Source organism: Papio anubis, chromosome 2, assembly GCF_008728515.1.
Source record: "Papio anubis isolate 15944 chromosome 2, Panubis1.0, whole genome shotgun sequence".
In the NCBI taxonomy this organism is placed as follows: Eukaryota; Metazoa; Chordata; class Mammalia; order Primates; family Cercopithecidae; genus Papio; species Papio anubis.
The window spans coordinates 140975995-140997157 of record NC_044977.1 but is presented as its reverse complement, the minus strand read 5'-3'; the positions used below and the strand labels follow the sequence as shown (position 1 = coordinate 140997157).

General features: G+C 41.3%; 1 protein-coding gene across 1 annotated transcript in view; it reads right to left on the bottom strand.

The window, feature by feature from the left end:
• Positions 1 to 2633, bottom strand: part of MINDY4B (MINDY family member 4B) — a 36694-nt gene extending 34061 nt beyond the window's left edge. The window contains exons 1-2 of the mRNA XM_031663678.1: positions 1358 to 2633; positions 1093 to 1120 (exon numbers count right to left, since the gene is read on the bottom strand). Coding sequence (XP_031519538.1) covers positions 1093 to 1120; positions 1358 to 1470 — 141 coding nt within the window. The 5' untranslated portion in view covers positions 1471 to 2633. The remainder of the gene's footprint in view (positions 1 to 1092; positions 1121 to 1357) is intronic.
• Between the last annotated feature and the right edge of the window lie 18530 nt (positions 2634 to 21163).

The following is a 21163-nucleotide window of genomic DNA, read 5'->3' as shown; positions in this document are numbered from 1 at the left end:
GAACAGAAAACCAAACACCGCATGTTCTCACTCATAGGTGGGAACTGAACAATGAGATCACTTGGACTCAGGAAGGGGAACATCACACACCGGGGCCTATCATGGGGAGGGGGGAGGGGGGAGGGATTGCATTGGGAGTTATAGCTGATGTAAATGACGAGTTGATGGGTGCAGCACACCAACATGGCACAAGTATACATATGTAACAAACCTGCACGTTATGCACATGTACCCTACAACTTAAAGTATAATAATAATAAATAAATTAAAGAAAAAAAAAAGGAAAAAAAAAGAAAAAAATAAATAAAATTAGATGCTATTTTAAGAAAAAAAAAAAGAAGTAAATAAAATAGAAATAAAATTATTGCTCTCATTCTAATTTAGACTATGGTTAAGAGAGTTTTAGCATAAATAAGACTTTTGATCATAGGGTACTTGAGGCAAGAAGCTTTAGCATTATAGTTAAAATATTAATGATTCAATTGCTTGATCATATATACTAGTGCCATGAAAACCACCTTAATATTTTATCCTGTGTTTGCTCAGTGATTGAAGTAATACCTGAAATACAAAGTCCATTACCTTCTAACCTTTTCAGTTTACATGAGGTACAAACATCTTTCATCTTATATTGTATATCAGATTTTAAAATACCTTTTTAGCACCAGAATTCAGTCATCTATCTCTTATTTTGAAATGGTAAAGGAAAATGATTTTTCTCAAGCTGAATAAAGATGATAACTATTTTCAAAACTGCTTTTCTTCAGGGACACAGAAGCACTTCGTTGTCAGAATCCAGTGTTATTTCACAAATGTGGGAACTTTATATTTTAATACTACCTTTTTTCTAAAATAATAACCATATGATGCTCTTAATGATAAAAACATAGCTCTTAGAAGTAGAAAGAGAAATCCATAAAAAAGCACAAGAAAAAAATCTTCGACAGGCTTGCTAGTTTTATGTTTTCACGCGTTAAATGCCAGTGCCTGAGTGACATTATGTGCAAAGAATAAATGCAGATTATGCTGTTAATGTGATTGTTTGAAGAAGCAACTAAAGGAGAACACATTGGCTTTGGGAAAAGTAATTACCTGAGGAATTGTATTATTGGTTCCCAACCTTTAAATGAAAGAGAAAACATCAAGTAAATTACTTGCTCTCATCAAACCTCACATCCACAAGCCTCCCAAACCCCAACCTTGCTAGGGAAGTCTCTGTCCACAAATAGTTATGTCTGAAGCATTTTAGAGGTAAAGCTATAAAGGAAATTTCTCATGTTGCAAGCTTATAAGTTGATTACTTAAACACGGAAAATCCCTTTGTTTCTAAAGAAATGAGAAAATGAGAACAACTTACCTGTGAAAACTAAAGATTTCCCTCCATTTGTCAAGGCATGAAATTTTCCTTGAGATCTCCTCTAAATCCAGCTGTTCGGAGCTTTGTTCCTGGCCCAAGACCTCCATATCCATTTGGATAATTGGATGAATTGAAAACGGGAAGTTCTTATGTTGGGAGAGAGAGGTCAGGCTATAGAGAAGCAAGTGAGGTGGCTGAAACAGATGGCTAGAGGAAGTATGCCACCCTTTCTTTTGACCAGCAAAGAGATCACTCCACACAATGGCTGCTCTGAGCGCACTGTAAGCCTCTGCTATCAGATCATGATTAAACTTTCATTAGAGGTAAAATAGTCTGTGTATTTTTGTTCACTATATAGGGACCATGAATGTTTAATCCAAGACACAGATTTATAAACAAAGGGATTGCAATTATCTGTATCAGAGCAATTGAGATAATTTAATTGGTGAGAGATATTATGCTGGTGGTGGAATGTGATAGTTTTTTATGCCGTAATGCCTTCTTGGAAGTGTTTGTGGAGCAGAAATACATAGCCAAAGTGGGTAAAAACCATCCTGCTGACATCAGAAAACTTTATCAACTACTGTTGGATAATATATAGGCCAAAAAAGACACTGGCCAACTGGCATTTGCTGTAGAGTTTAGTACACAGAAATCTTGCACAGTTGAAGAACTGGTCTGATTTGTTTCAAAGAGAAATCTAAAAGTTATATCATTATATCTCTTCTTGTTGGCTTTTAGTGAATTGTAGCTGCAGTCACTGATATAATAAAGAATATTAATGGTTTTGATGATTAATTTTATGTGTCAACTTGGCTAGGCTGAGTTGCCTACATGGCACCTATCTAAACACCAATCTAGATGTTGGTGTGAAGGTCTTTTTTAAAAGATGTGATTAACATTTATATCTGTTGACTTTGAATAAAGCCAATTACCCTTTACAATGTGGATGGACTTTATCTCATCAGTTGAAGGCCTTAAAAATGGTCCCCCAAAGAAGAAGGAATGCTTCAGACAGCCTTTGGACTCAAGACTGAAACATCAACTCTTCCCTGGGACTCCAGACTGCTGGTCTGCCCTGCAATTTTCATTTTTGGACTTGCCAGCCCTCACAATTGCATGACTACCCTCATAATTGTATATACGTATGTATGTATATATATAGCCTATTGGCTCCATGTCTCTGGAGAACCCTAATATAATGGTGTTTATCAAAAACAATACTGGTTACCAGTAACAGTTTTCTCCTGCTCCTTCTGACTTGATTGAATATAAATCTTGGACCTCTTCAACAGGAGGTCGTTTTCTCTATAAACATTTCTAATCATGAGTTATATAAAATCCTGGGAATGCCAAGAGGTCAAGACAAAGAAGCTATCTGGATTTATTGTGACTAGTAGAGTGGTCAGGGTTGAGGGGACTGGTTATTTATACTATTGCAAAGACCTTGAAACACAGCAAGGCACTAAAGAAACCAGAGGTGGGTTTAGGTGTCCACAGTCTTGCTTCGGAGTGCTCCACCACTGGTTTCTTCAACTAATTTTTGGCGGTGGTTTAACCACCTCATTTCCACAGGTCTCATAAATGTCCATCAGATTTACTATTTTTATTATAAACATAAGAGGCCTAAATAAATAATTTTTATTCACCTTCACTAGCCATAAAACCTTTTTTTGTTGTTGTTAAAAAAAGGCACTTCACTACTGTTTTCCTGTTTATAGTTTTATAATTTTAATGGTGGCATCAGTATTAATATTTATTGGGCACCCACAGTGTAGAAAAAAATAAGAAATTACATAATTCTTGTTCTCAAATAATATAATGATGAGAAATGTTCTGGAATTTCCTATTTAAAAAGTCATATTAAAAAATAAATTCTGGATCTGCCATTTAAATTATTTAACAATCCAAAACCAGAAAAGGGGAGCAGCTAAATAAACTATATTTTTAAAACTCATTATTAAATCTGTGTATTTTTGGCTACGTCTGTGCCCTAATTTACAGAGAATTCTGTAAAGGTAGAAGCATAAATCCAAACGATTAGATAACTTACCAATAAACCATCCTGTTGAGTTCAATAAATGTATTTTGACTCTTCCCTTCATACCAGGGACTTGGAGGTCCCAAGGTGAAACAGATGTGGTTCCTGCTCTTCCTAGTGCAAGAAATAAACACGCAGGAGGAAAATGCAGTGGAACAGCGGGAGCACAGCGGATGGGCAAGAGAGCGGGGTGGTTAAGAGCTTGGACTCTGGGCCCAAACCGTTTAGTTTTTTTGTTTGTTTTTTGAGACAGAGTCTCCCTCTGCGGCGCAGGCGCGAGTGCAGTGGCGCCATCTCGGCTCACTGCAAGCTCCGCCTCCTGGGTTCAAGCCATTCTCCTGCCTCGGCCTCCCGAGTAGCTGGGATTACACGCGCCCGCCACCGTGCCTGGTTAATTTTTTGTATTTTTAGTAGAGACAGGGTTTCACCGCGTTAGCCAGGATGGTCTCGATCTCCTGCCCTCGTGATCTGCTCGCCTTGGCCTCCCAAAGTGCTGGGATTACAGGCATGAGCCACCGCGCCCGCCCCGAACTGCTTAGTTTTGAATCATGGTTTCACCTCTTACTTGCTGTATCACCTCAGGCAGTTTATGTAATCTCTCTCTGCCTCAGTTTATTCATCTATGAAATGGGGATAATTTCATATCTTTACCATATTGAGACTTTTATGAGCATTGTATATCACTCTATTTGTTTAGATCTTATTTATCTTCCCATTGTTCCCCAGGAGTGAAATGACTGAATCAGATAATGTGGTCATCTAAAGACATTTGACACAAATTACCAAATTTCAACACTGTTTGTGATCATCTCTTGCCCAGCCCTCTTATTACTTTTATCCCAGGGTGGAATTCATGATCTCACTTTTCGATAAATGAAGTGCTGTCTTTCCTTTCCCCACCTTTCTCTCCTCTTTCAGTCAGGTCCTTCATATGGAAAGGGCTGATCTCTGGAATACACCAAGGGTTAAGCATGCAATTCAGCCATATCCAGAGAAAAGCGACATTCTTTGGGGCATTTTATTAAAAGACTTACAGCAGGAATCCTGAGTGTATGAAAGAGGTTGGGAAGCAGAGGTGGGGTTGGAAGGTCCTGGACCAAGTCTGGAGAGAGGGGGCAAGGGAGGGTACAGAAATATGTGGAATCTGAGATTTCCCTCTTCTATTTTTATGCCCTTGCTCCCTCCTCACAGCATATGAAGTCATCTAAAGCTCTTGCCCCAAGACTGCTCCTGATGCAGCAAAGGATTGGGACTGAATATGGGGTATCAGGCAGCAAGGGGTCTGCAGCAGCAAAAAGAAAGCACAAGTACAAAGCAGGGGCCGTGGTGGAGAAGGAGAGTTTCTGTGACCCCACAATGGGGGATAGTGGAGAGTCCGAAATCCTCCACCGATAAAGGAAATGCACTGTGTGAGTGCAGAAATCTGCAGCTGAGTCCGTTTGCTTTCTTTGTTGATAATTTTAAAAAATATGAATGATATAATGAGAAAAGCTAGTATGTATTTCAAACCTGGAAATTAATATGTAAAATTTAATGCCATTAACATTTGCTATAGTCTCCCAGAAAGCTCTGACTGATCTTTACAATTATTTACTCAATTCAGCCTTATAGTCAAAGTTGAAAACCTTGGGCTTTCAAGCGTTTTGACTAGCTTACAAAATCATCCCCAACCTTTCTTCTTGCTGTTTTCATGTAATGTTTCATAAACAGAAATCTGAAAGCAGAATTTCGAGGCTTTTGATTTTTTTTTTAAACAAAATCTCGTTAGCGTTTAATTAACCTTATCCCTGGAAAGCTCTTCCTTAGGATTAAGTTAAATCCTTTATGCTTTAATTACCATGCATTTTCTTTAGTAGTACTTTCTGTGGAGATGGAAATTTCCTGATTATATCCCTTCCTAAAAGAATTCTGCCAATCCACTGGAAACTAGAAGATGGCTGAAATATTCTCCCTTTGTTCTTTGGTGCTATAGGGAGGAGGAAGAAGGTGGAGGTCAGACCCAGGGTGAAATCCCAGCTCCTCTTCCATGACTGTGTAGCCTTGGAGAAGTCACTTAGGGTCTCGAATTTCACTTTCCACACTTCTTTGACTTGTAGAGTCATGATGTATATGACTTATATAAAAACTCCTAACCTTTAATCAATATTTTCTTGGCTCTTATATGTTAAACTTCTCCTTTAAACATTTTATTTTTTATGGAGAAAAAAAATCCCATTTTATCTTTTATGCCTTTGTGTACTTTAGGGGTGGCAGAATGAGTCAGAGCCAGAGTCGGAAGTCAGAAGTTCTGAAGTAAAGAAACATACGCATTGGTCCCAACTCAGTACCTCAGTCATTGACCTTTGGCTGGTCCGCTAGTCATTGGTATGGACCCCAGTCATCATCTTCAAAAGCCTTAAAGACTAGTGTGGTTTAATAGGAAATCTATATTTGGGCTTTCTCCCTGGTTCCTAAAACTCTTGGAATTTCCAGAGCGATGAAGGTGATAGAAGCATCTTTTATTCTAATGAGCTGACTCTTGGTGGGCCCCTAAGCAGCTTCAGAACAGGGTCTTATGCCCAGAAAGACCAAGCCTTGATTACACGTTTGGAACTTTTAGCTCAGCCCCCAGCCTATGGGGAAGAAAGAAGGGGTGGAGATGGGTTAATCACCAGTGGCCGATGGCTTAATCAATAATGGCTATGTAATGAAGCCTCCATGAAAGTCCGTTAACAGGGTTTAGGGAAGTTCCAAGTTGGCAAACACAGCCACATGCTAGGAGGGTATTGCATCCCAACTCCACCAGGGACAGAGGCTCCTACATTCAGGACCCTCCCAGACCTTGCCTTGTGTACATCTTCATCTGGCTGTTTATTTGCATCCCTTATAATAAACTAGTAAGTGTAAATAAAGGGGCTTCCTGACTTCTGTGAGCCAGTCTAGCAAATTAACAAATTGTCAGGGGGTCATGGGAACCCCTGATTCACAGCCAGTCTGTCAGAGGTATTGGTGACATGATCCTTGCAACTGGCATCTGAAGTGAAGTCAGTCTGCGGGACTGAGCCCTCACACCTGGGGAGTGTGACACTAACTCTGGGTAGTGTCCGATTGAATTGAATTGTAGGACACCTACTTAGTATTGGGGATTGGAAAACTGGTTGTTGTGCTAAAATACCTTTCTCCGTTGGTGTCCAAAAGAACCTGGTAACCAACATTTGTCACACAGTTCCTGGAGTCACACTGGGCGAGAATCTCTGCTCCTCTTCTGTGTTAGTTGTCCATTCTGTGTAACAAATTACCACAGACTTGGCGGCTTAACACCACCCATATGTTGCCTCACAGCTTTCAGGAGCCAGGAGTCTGGGCATGGCTGCGCCCTCGGCTCAGGGTCTCACAAGGCAGCAGTGAAAGTGCTGTCCACGTCTGCAGTCATGTCTAGACTTGGGATCCTTTCCTAAGCTCACATGGTTCTTGGCAGAGCTCATTTCCTTGTGACTATAGAACTTGTTTCTTCAGGACCAGCAGGAAAGAGGGAATCTCTGCTGCTCAAAGTCTCTGATCCTGGGGAAACCTCTGTGCTCTTATAACTCACTTGATGAGGTCAGACCCACCCAGGATAAAATCCCTTTTGATTAACTCAAAGTCAAACTGATTAAGGATCTTAGTTACATCAGCAGAATCCCTTCACCTTTGCCATATGTAATCATGGGAGTGATATCTCCTCACGGTTGCTATATTCCACTGGCAAGAAACACGCACAGGTCCTGCCCACACTCAGGGGAGAGGATTCCACAGAAGCATCACTGGTTGGCATTGGGGTGGGGTCACCCTAGAGTGTGTCCACCACATCTATTTACTGGCAGTGATCTTGGGCCAACAATTTCACCTCTTTGCCTCCGTTTCTACTCTTATAAAATGAGGATAACAATATCAGCTTTTTCACTAGGTCCCTTTGAGGAGTCATTAATTAATACCTGAGAAGCATTTAGAACAGTGGCACATAGCAAGAGTGCAATTACTTTTTGCTGTTTATCTTCAAAATAGGGACAATTCCTGCTTGGTTGGCCTCTTGGGGTTGCTATAAATCTTCCAGGGGCCTGGACCAGGGTCTCTGCTAACTGAAAAGGACTATGCAAATAAGATGGATTATTGTTTTAGGGTCTGTCTTTCATTTTATTTTGTCTTTCTTGTTTAACCAGGACTCTTGTTTGTAAGGACCAAACTCAGTTTAAACTGGTTTAAGTAAAAAGGGAATTTAGTGTCTGATTTGATTTCAAAGGAAAAACTCAGTTTAGATATGACTGAACACACATGCTCAAATGACGCTGTTGGAATCTATCTAGTCTCTCTCCACCTCTGGGCTGGCTTGCTTCTGTGTGGACTTTATTTTTAGGAAGACTTGCCCATGATAGGAAAGACGACAGCTCCAGGCTTACTTGTATCAGATAAGCCACTCCAGCAAGAATACCCCTGTTTCCTATTGGAAAATTTAGCAAAACCCCAGAATTGATTCTCATTGAGTGTTTTGCCCAGTCTCTGTGACCAGGGTGATGGGAAGCACTAATTGGCCAGGCCTGGCTTATGTGCTCACTCTTAGAGCTGGAGGATAACATTAGACCCCCTGACCGAGGGTGAGGAAGAATAGCTCTCCGATAGAAAATGGAAAAGCTGTTACCAGCCTGGGTAGTGGATGTTTGCTTGTATATATATATTTTTTAAAAGGCTCACTGCACTCTTACAGTATGAACATCAAGACTAGAACTCTCTGCCAATAAAGCATAAACACAATGTAAGAGCTATTTCTGAAAATACATGTGGTCTTCTCCTGTTGAATCAGACTGTCACTGCTGCAGGGATCACAGAAGCCATCTAGTCAACCTCCCCCTCCCATGTCCCCAACACATGGTCAGCCAGGCACCCCTGGAATACTGTCAGCTGCTTTATTTTACTCTTCTGTACAAAAGCTGTCCCGCATCTCAGGTCTGTGCATTTGCTTGCTCAGCTTTCCTGAAGCCTCTCTTCTAGTCCTTGTTATCCATCTTGCATGCCTAAAGTATACATGGGGTATTATGGGGAAAAGCACTTGGTGGAAAATTGAAAGGGCAGTGTTTGGTTTGCTCCAAAAATAATAACAGATTATTTTATAATCAATATGTAGCTCTTCACTTAAAACATGTATCTGTATGTATTCATATAATAAAAAACACACCCCAAATCTTATTACATCATTAATTAGGATGGGGGGAAAAGACAACCGTTGCTTCAGACAAACTATACAACATTCCTGAGTGATTTCTTGTTTCTTTCTTCCAAAGTACAGACATCCCGTGTGCACTTTCAGAGCCCCAGCTGAGCCACTAAACCTAAGAACTATATTCTACAAGCAATGTGTCTGAGGCAGCCATTGGATGCCTCTGTCAACTTGTGATCCCCCGGTCTCTTTTTGTTCCTTATTCTTTTAACAAATGCTACCTCTTCTCCTATTTTTGTATAATTGTGCAATGACACATAATTATCTATTTAAATTTGTGGACAGAAGGAAGCGAAGACTCTGCATTGATTCATCATGTTGGCGTTTCACATCTGTCCATCTGCCTGCTTAGAGATATTTTCTGCCTTGTTTTAGAAGCTGCTCAGGTATCAGAAATGTTACGAGGCAGTGAGTAACAAGATCTGGGTTCATCAAATCTGCTGTGTGATCTTTTGTAAGTTACTTATCCTCTCTGGGCCCTGGGAGGTAAAATATGGAGTTGGACAACACTAGATAATCTCTGGATAACCCCTTCATGGCTTACTGTCTCTGACGTTGGCTTAGTTTGTCAGTTCTACTTAACTCCACCCGGAATCTCTTGACTCTTAGAAGAGGCCAATGAGACCTCTTCTATTTATAGGCTGTTTGTGGTTTTCTAATGCTTTGTTGTCTCTCTCTGAACTTCAAATCATCCAATTTTCTATGGAACCAAGAAATCGCCTTAAGAGGCAGCAGAGTTCATTCTCAGGAATATAACTCTAGGAGCCAGAAGCATAGTCATACTGACAAAGTCAAAAAGGGAGGCCAAATTAACAGATGCTCCGAGTGGAGTAATGAACAAGGTGCAGAAAGGTTTCTCATAATGACTGCCTCCATAGAGTATAAATAGGAATGCATGCCTTTCTTCCCTGTTTCCCCTCACACCATCTGTTATTTGTGTCAGGCAGTCAGTAATTGCTATATGTGACCCTTGTTGTTAGTAACAGGGACAACACTGTACATTGCAGCTTTCTTTGCTTTCTCCCATCTCCTGGCAGCTGTGGCTCTAGGGTTTGCGAGTATGCTAAGATGGTAGATTAGGATTTCCCTGGCTCTTGTAACTAAATATAATCAAATCACTCACCCTCCCTATTGGGAAATAAGTTATAAATAACAAGTCAGAGCAATCTTTCATCAGAGAGGCTGTGGTTACTAGGAAACGAACACTGCAGTCAGGCTCTCTATTGTCGTGATATGTCCATATGGCTTGGGGTTTAAGCTCAAGTTCTCTGTCTTTGGCCTTTCAAATGGTTCATGACTATACTGTTCTTGCTATTAAAGTATTCCTTTGGAAATTTTAAGGGATGAAGACTTGGGTTCTAACTTTGGCCTTTCTCATCAACTTGCTGTGTGACTTTGGGTGAATTAATTCACCTCTCTGGTCCTCCGTTTAATTCTCAGCAGCAGATGAGAAGGTTGGGTTACATCAAGGCAAATTGTGGCCCATAGGCTAAATTCGTTCTACTATCTATTTATGTATAGCCTGCAAGTTAAGAGTGGATTTTACATTTTTAAATAGTTGGAAATAAAATCAAAAGAATTCATAACATAAAATATTCTATTTTACAATATAACATATAATTATGTAATATATTTCATGAAACTTATATAAAATTCAAATTTGTGTCCATAAACAAAGATTTGTGAAAACACAGCCACACTCATTTATGTGTTGTCTGCGATTGCTTTCACGCTCAACAGCAGAGTTGAATAGCTGGGACAGAGACTGTACGGCCTGCCAGGCCTAGAATATTTACTTTCTGGCCCTTTACAAAAAGTTTGCTGATCCCTGAGTTAGATCGTCTCTTAGGTCCCTGTAACTTTATTTTAAAAATTGACTAATTCTCAGCACAGCTCCTTCTCAACCTGAGAAATTCCAGGCTGTAGGTGGACCAGGCCTGGGCTGCTCCTAGAGGGAATCTGGTAGCTCTGCCAAGTCTTGAAAAGGACTGGGAACTGTGTTGGCCAGAGACAGGATTGGATGTTGAACTCCAGCCCTCCTGTTCTTGCTCTGGGTCAACCCAGGCCTGGGAACCGGGGTGATGAGCCATGAGCTTGCCCTGAGAGCTGGGGGCTGCAGTGGTTGTGGGCTTAGGATGTTGCTGTTGTGACAGAGAGATCCCAAGGAACAGTGACTTAAACAAGCTAGAAGCATATTTATCTTTCCAACAAAAGTCCTGGTGACTTATATACTAAAAAAGACATATCAATTGATTGCAATGTAGGGAATTTATTTGGATCCTGCCAAAAACAAAAACAAAAACAAAAACAAAACTATGAGATAACTGGGGAAGCTTAAACACTGCATTTTGATAATAAAGAATTATTTATTTATTTTTAGGTGTGATAATGTTATTGTCATCATGTTTTCAAAAGAGAGTCCTGAGAGACATACTACAATTTTATGGATGAAATGATGTGATGTCTGAGATTTGCCTCATGATAATCCAGATGAGATGCGTTGGAAGTTGGTGAGGCCACATGGATGAAACAAAATCATCCAGGAGTTGGTAGTTGAATACGTGTAATGGGTACCTAGGATTCATTATACTACTTTCAATAATTGTGTGTATATTTGAAATTTTCCATAGTAAAAAGTTTAAAATATTTAATGTTCATAACCAGTGATTAAAAATTTATACTTTAAAGAAATTTAGTCTATGAAAAAGCTCACATAAGTGCCAAAAATATACCATTACAATCATCATAGCTGGATTTACAAAATACCTGAGAACAATTTTCCATATGAGAAAAAATTTCCTGAAGAACAGTTGTGTCAAAAGTTTCAAGCATTTAAAAATTTTAATTGATGGAATATACATTATTAATAATTTTATTATTGATATATAGTCATTTGTAATTTTTACATAAAGAGCAGATAATTTTTTTTTTTTGCTTGTTGACTTTTTTTTTTATTATTATACTTTAAGTTCTAGGGTACATGTGCACAACGTGCAGGTTTGTTACATATGTATACATGTGCCATGTTGGTGTGCTGCACCCATTAACTCGTCATTTACATTAGGTATATCTCCTAATGCTATCCCTCCCCCCGCCCACAATAGGACCCGGTGTGTGATGTTCCCCTTCCTGTGTCCAAGTGATCTCACTGTTCAATTCCCACCTATGAGTGAGAACACGCGGCATTTGGTTTTCCGTTCTTGCGATAGTTTGCTGAGAATGATGGTTTCCAGCTGCATCCATGTCCCCATAAAGGACACGAACTCATCCTTTTTAATGGCTGCATAGTATTCCATGGTGTATATGTGCCACATTTTTCTTAATCCAGTCTGTCACTGATGGACATTTGGGTTGATTCCAAGTCTTTGGTATTGTGAATAGTGCTGCAATAAACATATGTGTGCATGTGTCTTTATAGCAGCATGACTTATAATCCTTTGGGTATATACCCGGTAATGGGATGACTGGGTCAAATGGTATTTCTAGTTCTAGATCCTTGAGGAATCACCACACTGTTTTCCACAATGGTTGAACTAGTTTACAGTCCCACCAACAGTGTAAAAGTGTTCCTATTTCTCCACATCCTCTCCAGCACCTGTTGTTTCCTGATTTTTTAATGATTGCCATTCTAACTGGTGTGAGATGGTATCTCATTGTGGTTTTGATTTGCATTTCTCTGATGGCGAGTGTTGAGCATTCTTTCATGTGTCTGTTGGCTGTATGAATGTCTTCTTTTGAGAAGTGTCTGTGCATATCCTTTGCCCAAGTGCAGTATTGGGGTGGGAGTTACCCGATTTTCCAGGTGTTGTGTGTCTCAATTTCCTTTGGCTAGGAAAAGGAATTCCCTTCCCCCTTGTGCTTCCCAGGTGAGGTGATGCCTCGCCCTGCTTCAGCTCTGGCTGGTCGGGCTGCACCCACAGACCAGTGCCAACTGTCTGACACATCCCAGTGAGATGAACCCAGTACCTCAGTTGAAAATGCAGAAATCACCCATCTTCTGTGTCGCTCACGCTGGGAGCTGGAGGCTGGAGCTGTTCCTATTCAGCCATCTTGAAGAGCAGATAAATTCTTATTCCCTAATCAATTATACCTACTTTTTTTTTTTTTTTAAGATGGAGTCTCACTCTGTTGCCCAGGCTGGAGTGCAGTGGTGTGATTTCGGCTCACTGCAACCTACGCCTCCTGGGTTTAAGCAATTCTCCTGCCTCAGCCTCCTGAGTAGCTGGGACTACAGGCGCATGCCACCATGCCCGGCTAATGTTTGTACTTTTAGTAAGGACAGGGTTTCACCATGTTGGCCAGGATGGTCTCTATCTCTTGACATTGTGATCCACCCGCCTCAACCTCCGAAAGTGCTGGGATTCCAGGCATGAGTCACCACACCTGGCCAATTATACCTACTTTTTATTTTGTATTTCTAGCTGGCATATTAATCATATAAGCATTTAGCAATTATGGGATGTTTACTATGACACCATGCATGATTATTATTTCTTTACTATGACTGCTATGAAATTATTTCTTAGACTTGAAAGTAAGTCTGGGTTGACAGGATTGGTGTGATGGTTTCTCAGTTATGAGGCATCTAGGCTCCTTACATTCTGTAGCCCTGCCATCCTCATACTTGGCTTGCATCTCATGGTCCAATATGGCTGCTTTGTTTCCTGCCATTAACTCTGCATTCCAGAATATAGAAAGGGGAAAGGGAGAAAGGACGTGACCTATAAGGGCATGACACAGAATTTGTACATGTTACTTTTGCTCACATCCCTTAGGCCAGAATCATGTGACTGCTGGTTGCAAGAGAGGTTGGAAATGTAGCCTTAGGTTGGACAGCCATCCATTCTACTAAGAACACTGTTACTGCACAGGAAAGGGAAGATAACTGGTGGGGGGCCATGAATAGTCTCTGCCTTGGATGCCTTACAGAAGTGCTTACGTGCGGACTCCAGAAACCTTCCTCTTGAGCTGAGCCTATTTCTTGCCTTTCCCTTTCTTCCATCTGTATTCTTGTCCTTCCTCCCCTTCTCCCTGCCTTCTCATCAACAGCTTGGTTTGGGGGCCCAAGTAAGCATATTCATTCAGTCCTGGTGGTTCTGATATGGACACCCATTCACCTATTGCTAATGTATTTCTACTGGTTCAGTCACTTGTCCCCCATACCCACATTCACATAATTGGTTTTGCAGCCCAGGAGATGTGGATAAGTCCTGCCTCACTTATTTAGTCTACTTGCGACCTTGGGTAAGTTGACTAACCTTTGTAAGCCTCATCTTCCTCCCTCTGAAGAAGGCATCATTGCGTCACAGCAGAGTCCCTGCTTAGCCTACCTTATGTGACCATTGTAAGGATTCAAAGAGAGTCATGGAGACTTGGGGTTTGCAAAGGGTGAGGAGCCATGTGGCTGGGAAATAGGGCAGGGAGGGTCCTCCAGTGTGCTGTGTACTTTTCCCCAATCTGACCAGCTCCTTTCTCACAGAGGGAGCCCCAGGAATCTGCACAGGACCCCAACCCTGACCACAGTTCATTGGTTCAGGCATGGACTCTTATCCTTCACAAGCTTGATTATTTCTTTTGGAGATATAGCATTTTGACTTAAGGGTCATATAACGATGACAGAGTCCTACTAGTGGCTGAGGTCTGTAGAGAAACCACTGACATACCTGGGGTACTAGAGTCTTCCTTCCCGACTCCTGGAGGCCAAAAGTCCTCATACTCTGAGAAATACCTTATTCCTTCAGTACATTCATTTCTTTGCTTAAATTTGTTAGAGTAATTTCTCTTTCTTACAAGAGTCTTAAGTAAGCAATTTTATTATTGGCAACATTGACAAAGTTTAATATTTGGTGCTTTAGTCTTATAAATCTGTGCCCTTTTCACCCCCTCAGGGTGAAAGGTAAATTGGTTTCTTCCTCGTTTCCATTCTCTTTCTCCAATCAAAATTAGTCATTCAAAAATATTCCAACAGCAATCATTGACACTGTAAAAAAATTGTGAATTTGTAGATCTCTGCCTCTCCCAGAGTGACTGTGTAGCCTTAATTCTATTACATAATAAAATATATGTTTCCCTGATAAAGAAATTGTATACATTGGGAAAGAGAGGAGGAAGTGGAGTTTCTGAAGAAAGTGAAGAGCTTTCAACCCCCTACACCTCTGCTTAACATCATGTGATGCAGGGGGGCTACCTAGTTTGCTTGTGTGCTTGTCCACATAGGGGCATCCTCACAAATGTAAGTAGCCACATCACACTGCAGTACAAAGCAAGCTTAGCTACAGTGTGTGAAGGCAGAAGACCTGGCTCCTTGACCCCACTCTACTGCATTCACCTGGCTATTGCTCCGAGCCCTTTGAGGCACCACCCAAGCATTTTGAACTCTTGCATGAAATCTCCGATTGCCTCACTGAACTTTGGGTCCCACTTCTGATGCTTCAGTTCTACCTTCGGTATTCTCACCCATCATCCACTTGTAACATTTGGGTGGCTTGTCTGTGCGTAATAGAATTTTTTTTTCATTGAACACTCATTAAAAACAGCAAGACAGATTTTATTAGGTTGCTGCAAAAGTAATTGCAGGCTTTGGCATTGAATGTAATGGCGGAAAACACAATTAACTTTTGCACCAACTTAATATTTGAGCTACTGCGGTAGGAGAGACTTCAATTCAGAACAGAGCTTGACTTCAAATAGAGTCTGTTCCTCACTCTTTACGTTTGATCCATCAGCAAATCTTGACTGCACATTTCCATGATACACATTTCTGTATCCATCTACTGTCTGAGTCCGACTCTCATAATCTTTTGGGTGAGTTTCTGTAAAATGTTCTCATTGGTTGATCAGGTTCTGTTCCTATCCCTCCTCGACAGGCCCCAGCATGTTGTTCTGTAATGCAGATCAGACTATGTCATTTCACCTCAGTGATCTGCTGGATAAACTCTGACACACAGAAGACCCACCTTTCCAGGGTGTGTGCTTGCATCCTCTGTGCTGCTGCCACAGAGTCAGCCTCCATCAGAACACGGAGCACCTCTCCATAGTTGGATAGATTTAAATCAGCATTGCCTCTGCTTTCCTCAGCTCTATCAGCTTGCCAAATCAACACGGTCCTCCCTAGGTGTCAGGATGATACTTCAGCTGAAGGCAGTGATTAATTTGACTTAGAATCTGCAGTATTTGCAACTCATGAGGTACTGAAGATATAGCTTTGAACTTCTGAGCAGGGAGCAGATTTGGAAAGCCCTCAAGGTGCCCTACAGAGAAACTTCCAATTTCTCAAGCAAGCCGTTTTAAAAATATGATATAAACCTTTTACTGCTTAAAGGAAAAAAGGGAAGTCATGCTAATATAAAAGAAGAAGAAAAAAGGGAGAAAGAAAGCTTAACAATGAATAGGGCATAATGAGGCTTAAAATACTGACTGCTCATCTTCTTGTCTTCTTGGTCTGCATGGTGGGACCGTGTACAAAATGGAGTTGCAAATGTCCACCTGGTTATGGCGGGCCCTGAACCCCTCTGCTCACCACAGCACAGCAGAAATAAATGCTCCTACAATGCACTGCACTGTCTGGTGGTTCAGTGCTCCCAAGGAAGCACAGGATTCCTTGCAAGCATTGACCCTGTAGAGATCTTTTGGGTGGATCCTCTTTCATGTAGTAGATAATCCAACTGTGGATTGAATCCTGACTCTACACAGTGTGGGCTGGGGACCCTTCTGGATGCATTGATAAGACATTAATGAGGGCTGATGGGCATGAGGCTTCTCCTTTTTGGTCACACAAGGAAATGTTGTAGCTAGGTACCTGGAGAGGAGAAAAGAGGGACCTGTGACAAGAGAGAATGCAAGCAGACATGTGGCATCTCAGACAGAAGCAAGGTGGTTAGGGGCACAGAAGACTGGGAGTGCCATAACTGTGGGAGGAGCTGTTCTCTACCACGACCCCACTCTACTGCAGGCCTCAGCATATTCTAGAACCCTGGGTTGCAGAGCATCCCTCAGTGAACAAATCCTTTGCTTCAGCCAAGCAATCTTCTCACAGAAGCCTCAGGATCAGGTCAGCTGTGAGCTGCCTTGGTGTGGAAACTGGGATGACAGACTTGTTCCTGGGGACGCAGGAGGATTTAGAAACTCCCAGAATGGAAGGGGAGGCACTTGGGGAGTGGACAGGGCTGGGGAGCAATGCCTTGGTTCTCTACTTGGAGGGGCTTGTAAGAGCCATCAAAAATTGGAAATTAAGGCTAGTGTGACGGCTATTTATGTGCATATATATGGGGGCAGTTTGGACACATTTAAATTAGTTTCTGATAGGTAAACAAAGTTCAGGAAAAGTTCAGTGACACCCCAGGCTCAGAACTGGTGAGAGGAAGAGTTTGGGTTTAAACCTAGTGGCCTTTCCACTTCATCAAGCTGGTTTAACTTGAATTTACTTACTGAGAAAACAATCTGTACTTTAGTAGCAGTATAGTTTCTGTGATTTTTGGAAACTGATTTGAGTTCTAAGAGCAGGGGCTGTGCCCTGTATTTTTCTTTCATGCAGGACACATGGTTGAAGCTTAATCAATATCTTATGAGTCATTTGATTCATTCATTACAACAAGCATCAGCATCTTCTCTTGAGTGCTGTGGGCAGTTACTGGCAAAGGATCAGGAAGATATGGCAGGACAATAGATCTTATGACTCAAAATAGTCACCTGCTTCAAAATGAAGGTGTGAAAGCTTCATCAGATTTAGAGTTAGATGGAAATTAAGGAAAATGGCAATGGCAGGAAGCTGACTGTGTATGGGAACCTCAGCTGAGGTTGGAAACAGTCAGTTCTCTGCAACAGAAAGGAGGATTGAAATTGACCCATAGTCATTCAGGTTTGTAAGTGCTCAGCACATGTGAGGCATTGTTCAAGGCAAGAGGATTTAGCAGTGGACAAAACAATTTATGTGATGTAAAAGCATTTTGAGAAATGGGTTATAATTTACTTACATTTCTTCTTATTCTCATGTAGCTTTAGTACTGTATGATGGTAAGATTTGGATTTGTAAAATTTGTATCCCTTGCTCTAAAAAACTTAAAGCAACTTACAAAGGTGTATGTGATTCTTGGAAAGATTATAAATTAGGAGTTGAAAAGATAGATGAGTAAGAAAAAAAATGGAATAAAAAGCAGCAGAACCTAACTGAGCCAGGAATAAAGCTAGTTCCCAGTACACAAAATACACCCGTGAAATTCTAGATACTGCCACAGGTGAGCCACAGATGTCACCTCAGGCTTTGCAGTGACTAATCCACAGTGAGTGATGATATGATCCATTAAGACAAACACATAACAACAAAAACAAAACCTTTCTTTGGCAGAAGAACAGCTAATGCCTGATACTGAGACCAGAAGGCAATATTTCTAAGTATCCTTCAGAATCAGGATGCTCTGTGGCGGTGCTACAGGACTACGTCATGAGCAAAATGCCACTCATGAGGCTGGAAGAGGTGTCACTTTGAGTTCAGCGGTTGAATCTTTGTGAATTGATATTGAGTCTCCAGAAAATAATGAGGGACAAGTATGCCATGGTGTAAAGTGAGTCTGTAGATTCCTGTGGCAGACATTGCACATGTCTCCTGAGCAAAAGAATGTGTTGTGATTCACAGAACAGCTGGGGGTAAGTAAGGCAAGAGGGGAGAAGGTGGCTTGATGTCTGTGTCCTACAGGGAAATGTGAGTTGTAAATTTGATCAGAATAATCTCAGCTCAGCCTAATTGGTTTGCCCTGTTCCTTACATATGTGTGGGTTTGGCCATAGGTCTGCTATAATGTGGGTGAGGGAAGCCCAGGGAAATGATGAAAACCCCTGTTAGAATATAAGAGACATCTAGAAATATTAATAAAACTGCTTTGTCTACTCACTAGAAACCATCTAGAGGGTTTTTGTTTTAAATTAAGGAAGTATCAGTCACTCAACTGATATGTTGAAGAATGAGATACACAGAAAAAGTTTAAACCCTATGGAAAAATCTCAATGTCTTTCTCTGATTTTATAAAACAATAAATTGGGTTAGAAATTGGGAAGACAACTTGGTCAATCATGATAAGGTGTGAAACTGTATGTAAAGACTCCTATAAATGTTAATGTATAGTATGCAGAATCACATTTTTATTTTACCAATCATTATGGACAGTTTTGGGGTATCTGCCAAGCTTCACATCCTCTTCTGTGAGACCCCCCCAACAAACACACATGTGCACACACACCTGCATGTGCACGCACACACGTACTGTGCACCGAGGCCCTGCAGACATGACTCATCCCCCTCTCACTTCAGTTGTGTGGAGCAAGGGTGGGCACCTGATCAAGGAGAACCGATCCAGAATTGGGCAGGACCATTGTGATTGTCCCTCCCCACCTGGAATTTGGAAATGGGCAACAGAGAGATTGAAGGATTGGAAGCTGGTGCTGAATCTAGGGGATTAATGTAGGCCTCAAGCTGAAGAGGTTTTTTCCCCTCATGCTTTGAAAACGCACAGAAATCTGGTATGCAGAGAGAGAAGTGAATTGTTCAGAGGCACAAAGAAAAACAGGGGCCAGAACCATGTGGTCTTAGACACACACACACACACACACACACACACACACTCGTACATTCACACCCGCATGCGTACCATGCCAACACAGTGGTAAGGGGAGGAGTGGGAGGGAATGGAAATTTACTTTCTACTGACTTTCCAGCTCCTGGATCTACCCCTTCGTGAGGCCTGAATGCACTTACTCCCCTAGTATCCTAGTGCCATAGGAGATGCTGCTGTATCTTTCCATTGGATCTCTAATTCTCATTCTCTCGCTCTTTGCTTAGGATGGTTTAGGTGGGTATTTTCTTTCATGTTAAACACTTCCCGACCAAAACATTAAGTAAAATAGGAAGCCTTTCCGTTGTGGTAAAGGATAGAGAGGTAATTGACAGGACATGCGTGCATTTTCTATTTTTTTATATTTACGTATTTTTCAAAGGACATAAGCATATTGTGTGGGGTGGAGGACATCTATGAAGTTTGTTAACTGCTTACAAAAAATCAGAAGGAGTTTCCAGTTGAGAGTTACTGCGCGCGGTGGAAGGATATTTCACTGGTTCTTTTGGATATGCTCTCATGCTCCCCTGTGCTTGTTTTGCTTCCTTATACTCCAGAAACCTCTGCTCAGTCCAGGTAACTGCTCATCAGCTTTGTGAAGTGAGTGACTCTGGATCCAGGGAATAAAAGTGATTTTTAAGTTCAATAGTCACGAGTTTAGGTTTAAAACTGCGACATTCTTGCAGGATAAGTTTGTTTTTGTCTCCAAACTAGCTAGAAAATACCAAGGGCTGGAGATGGGCAGAAACTTAAGAGGAGGTACCCCTAGAATAAACCTAGAATCTCTGCTAGAACAAGTACCATTGTTTTCCAGCAGGAGAGGACGTTGGGGAAACTGAGTCAGCGACCAATGCCTCCTCATTTCTGCCCAGGAGAGGACCAAGTTGACAGCACACAGCAGGTCTCCTGTCCACCAACCTGCAGGAGAAGCATTTCTCTGGGCCTCAACATGTAGTCTGACGCAGGACTGCGGCAAATTCCTCATCTGAATGCCCCGCCCCTTCGGGATGAGGGAGCAGCCACGCCTTCTAGAGGGAACCCTCCCAGATTCGGATGGTGATGGAAGCCTCCCTATCTCCCAGCTGCTCTTCTTGATACATTGTTTTTAAGTTTTTTTTTTTTTCAGTATTATTTAATTAAGTAACAGAGTTCTTTCAGCATTTTGTGAAAATTGAAACTCTAGGATTTTTTTTTTTAAATGATTTCCTTTGTTACAAAATTTCATCAGATTTTCCTGTTATGGGCAAACTTAAAAAGCCTTTTTCTTAATACTATACTGAAGTTTTAAACAGAAACTAAAGATAGAAAGTCTTAGAGGATATTATTCTCTGTTCTCAACCAAAAATCAAGAAAAAAATATATTCTTACCCTTTTTACATTAGCTGTCCCAATATTTGGTGCCTTACACACAGCTGCATCTGTAGGAGATGCAAGATAAATCCTTTTTGAATAATGAAAAAGGGTTTATTAACCCACATTTGTAAAGAATCTTGAAGGACAGCAGCATAAGCAAAAGTGTTTATTTAGTCTTTACTTATTTATGTAGACAATTCACTCTCCGGTCTTCATTTCAGTGGGTGATGGGTAATGTGACCAGAGGGCCACAAAGGACAGAGGCCGAGAGAGGAGCAAGTGGAGATGCTGCGAGGTGGACTGGAATAGACTATGCCTTGGGAGCCTTAGAGAAGCATCGCCCTGGCAGACAGCACAAGAGCTTTCTTGGAGAATGGGGTCTTGTTGGCTAGGCTAGGCTAAATTAGGCTAAGCTACAGTCACAATCACCAAAAATCAAGTGGCTTTACAGAGAAAGTTTATTTACCACTCTTGTACTCTAGTGCAGCCCGCCCCTGCTTTAGATTCCAAGGCTGCATGCAGCACCAGAAGAAGAGAGAGCTGGAGGATTGCATGGGATGTTTTTCAGGGCCAGGCCTG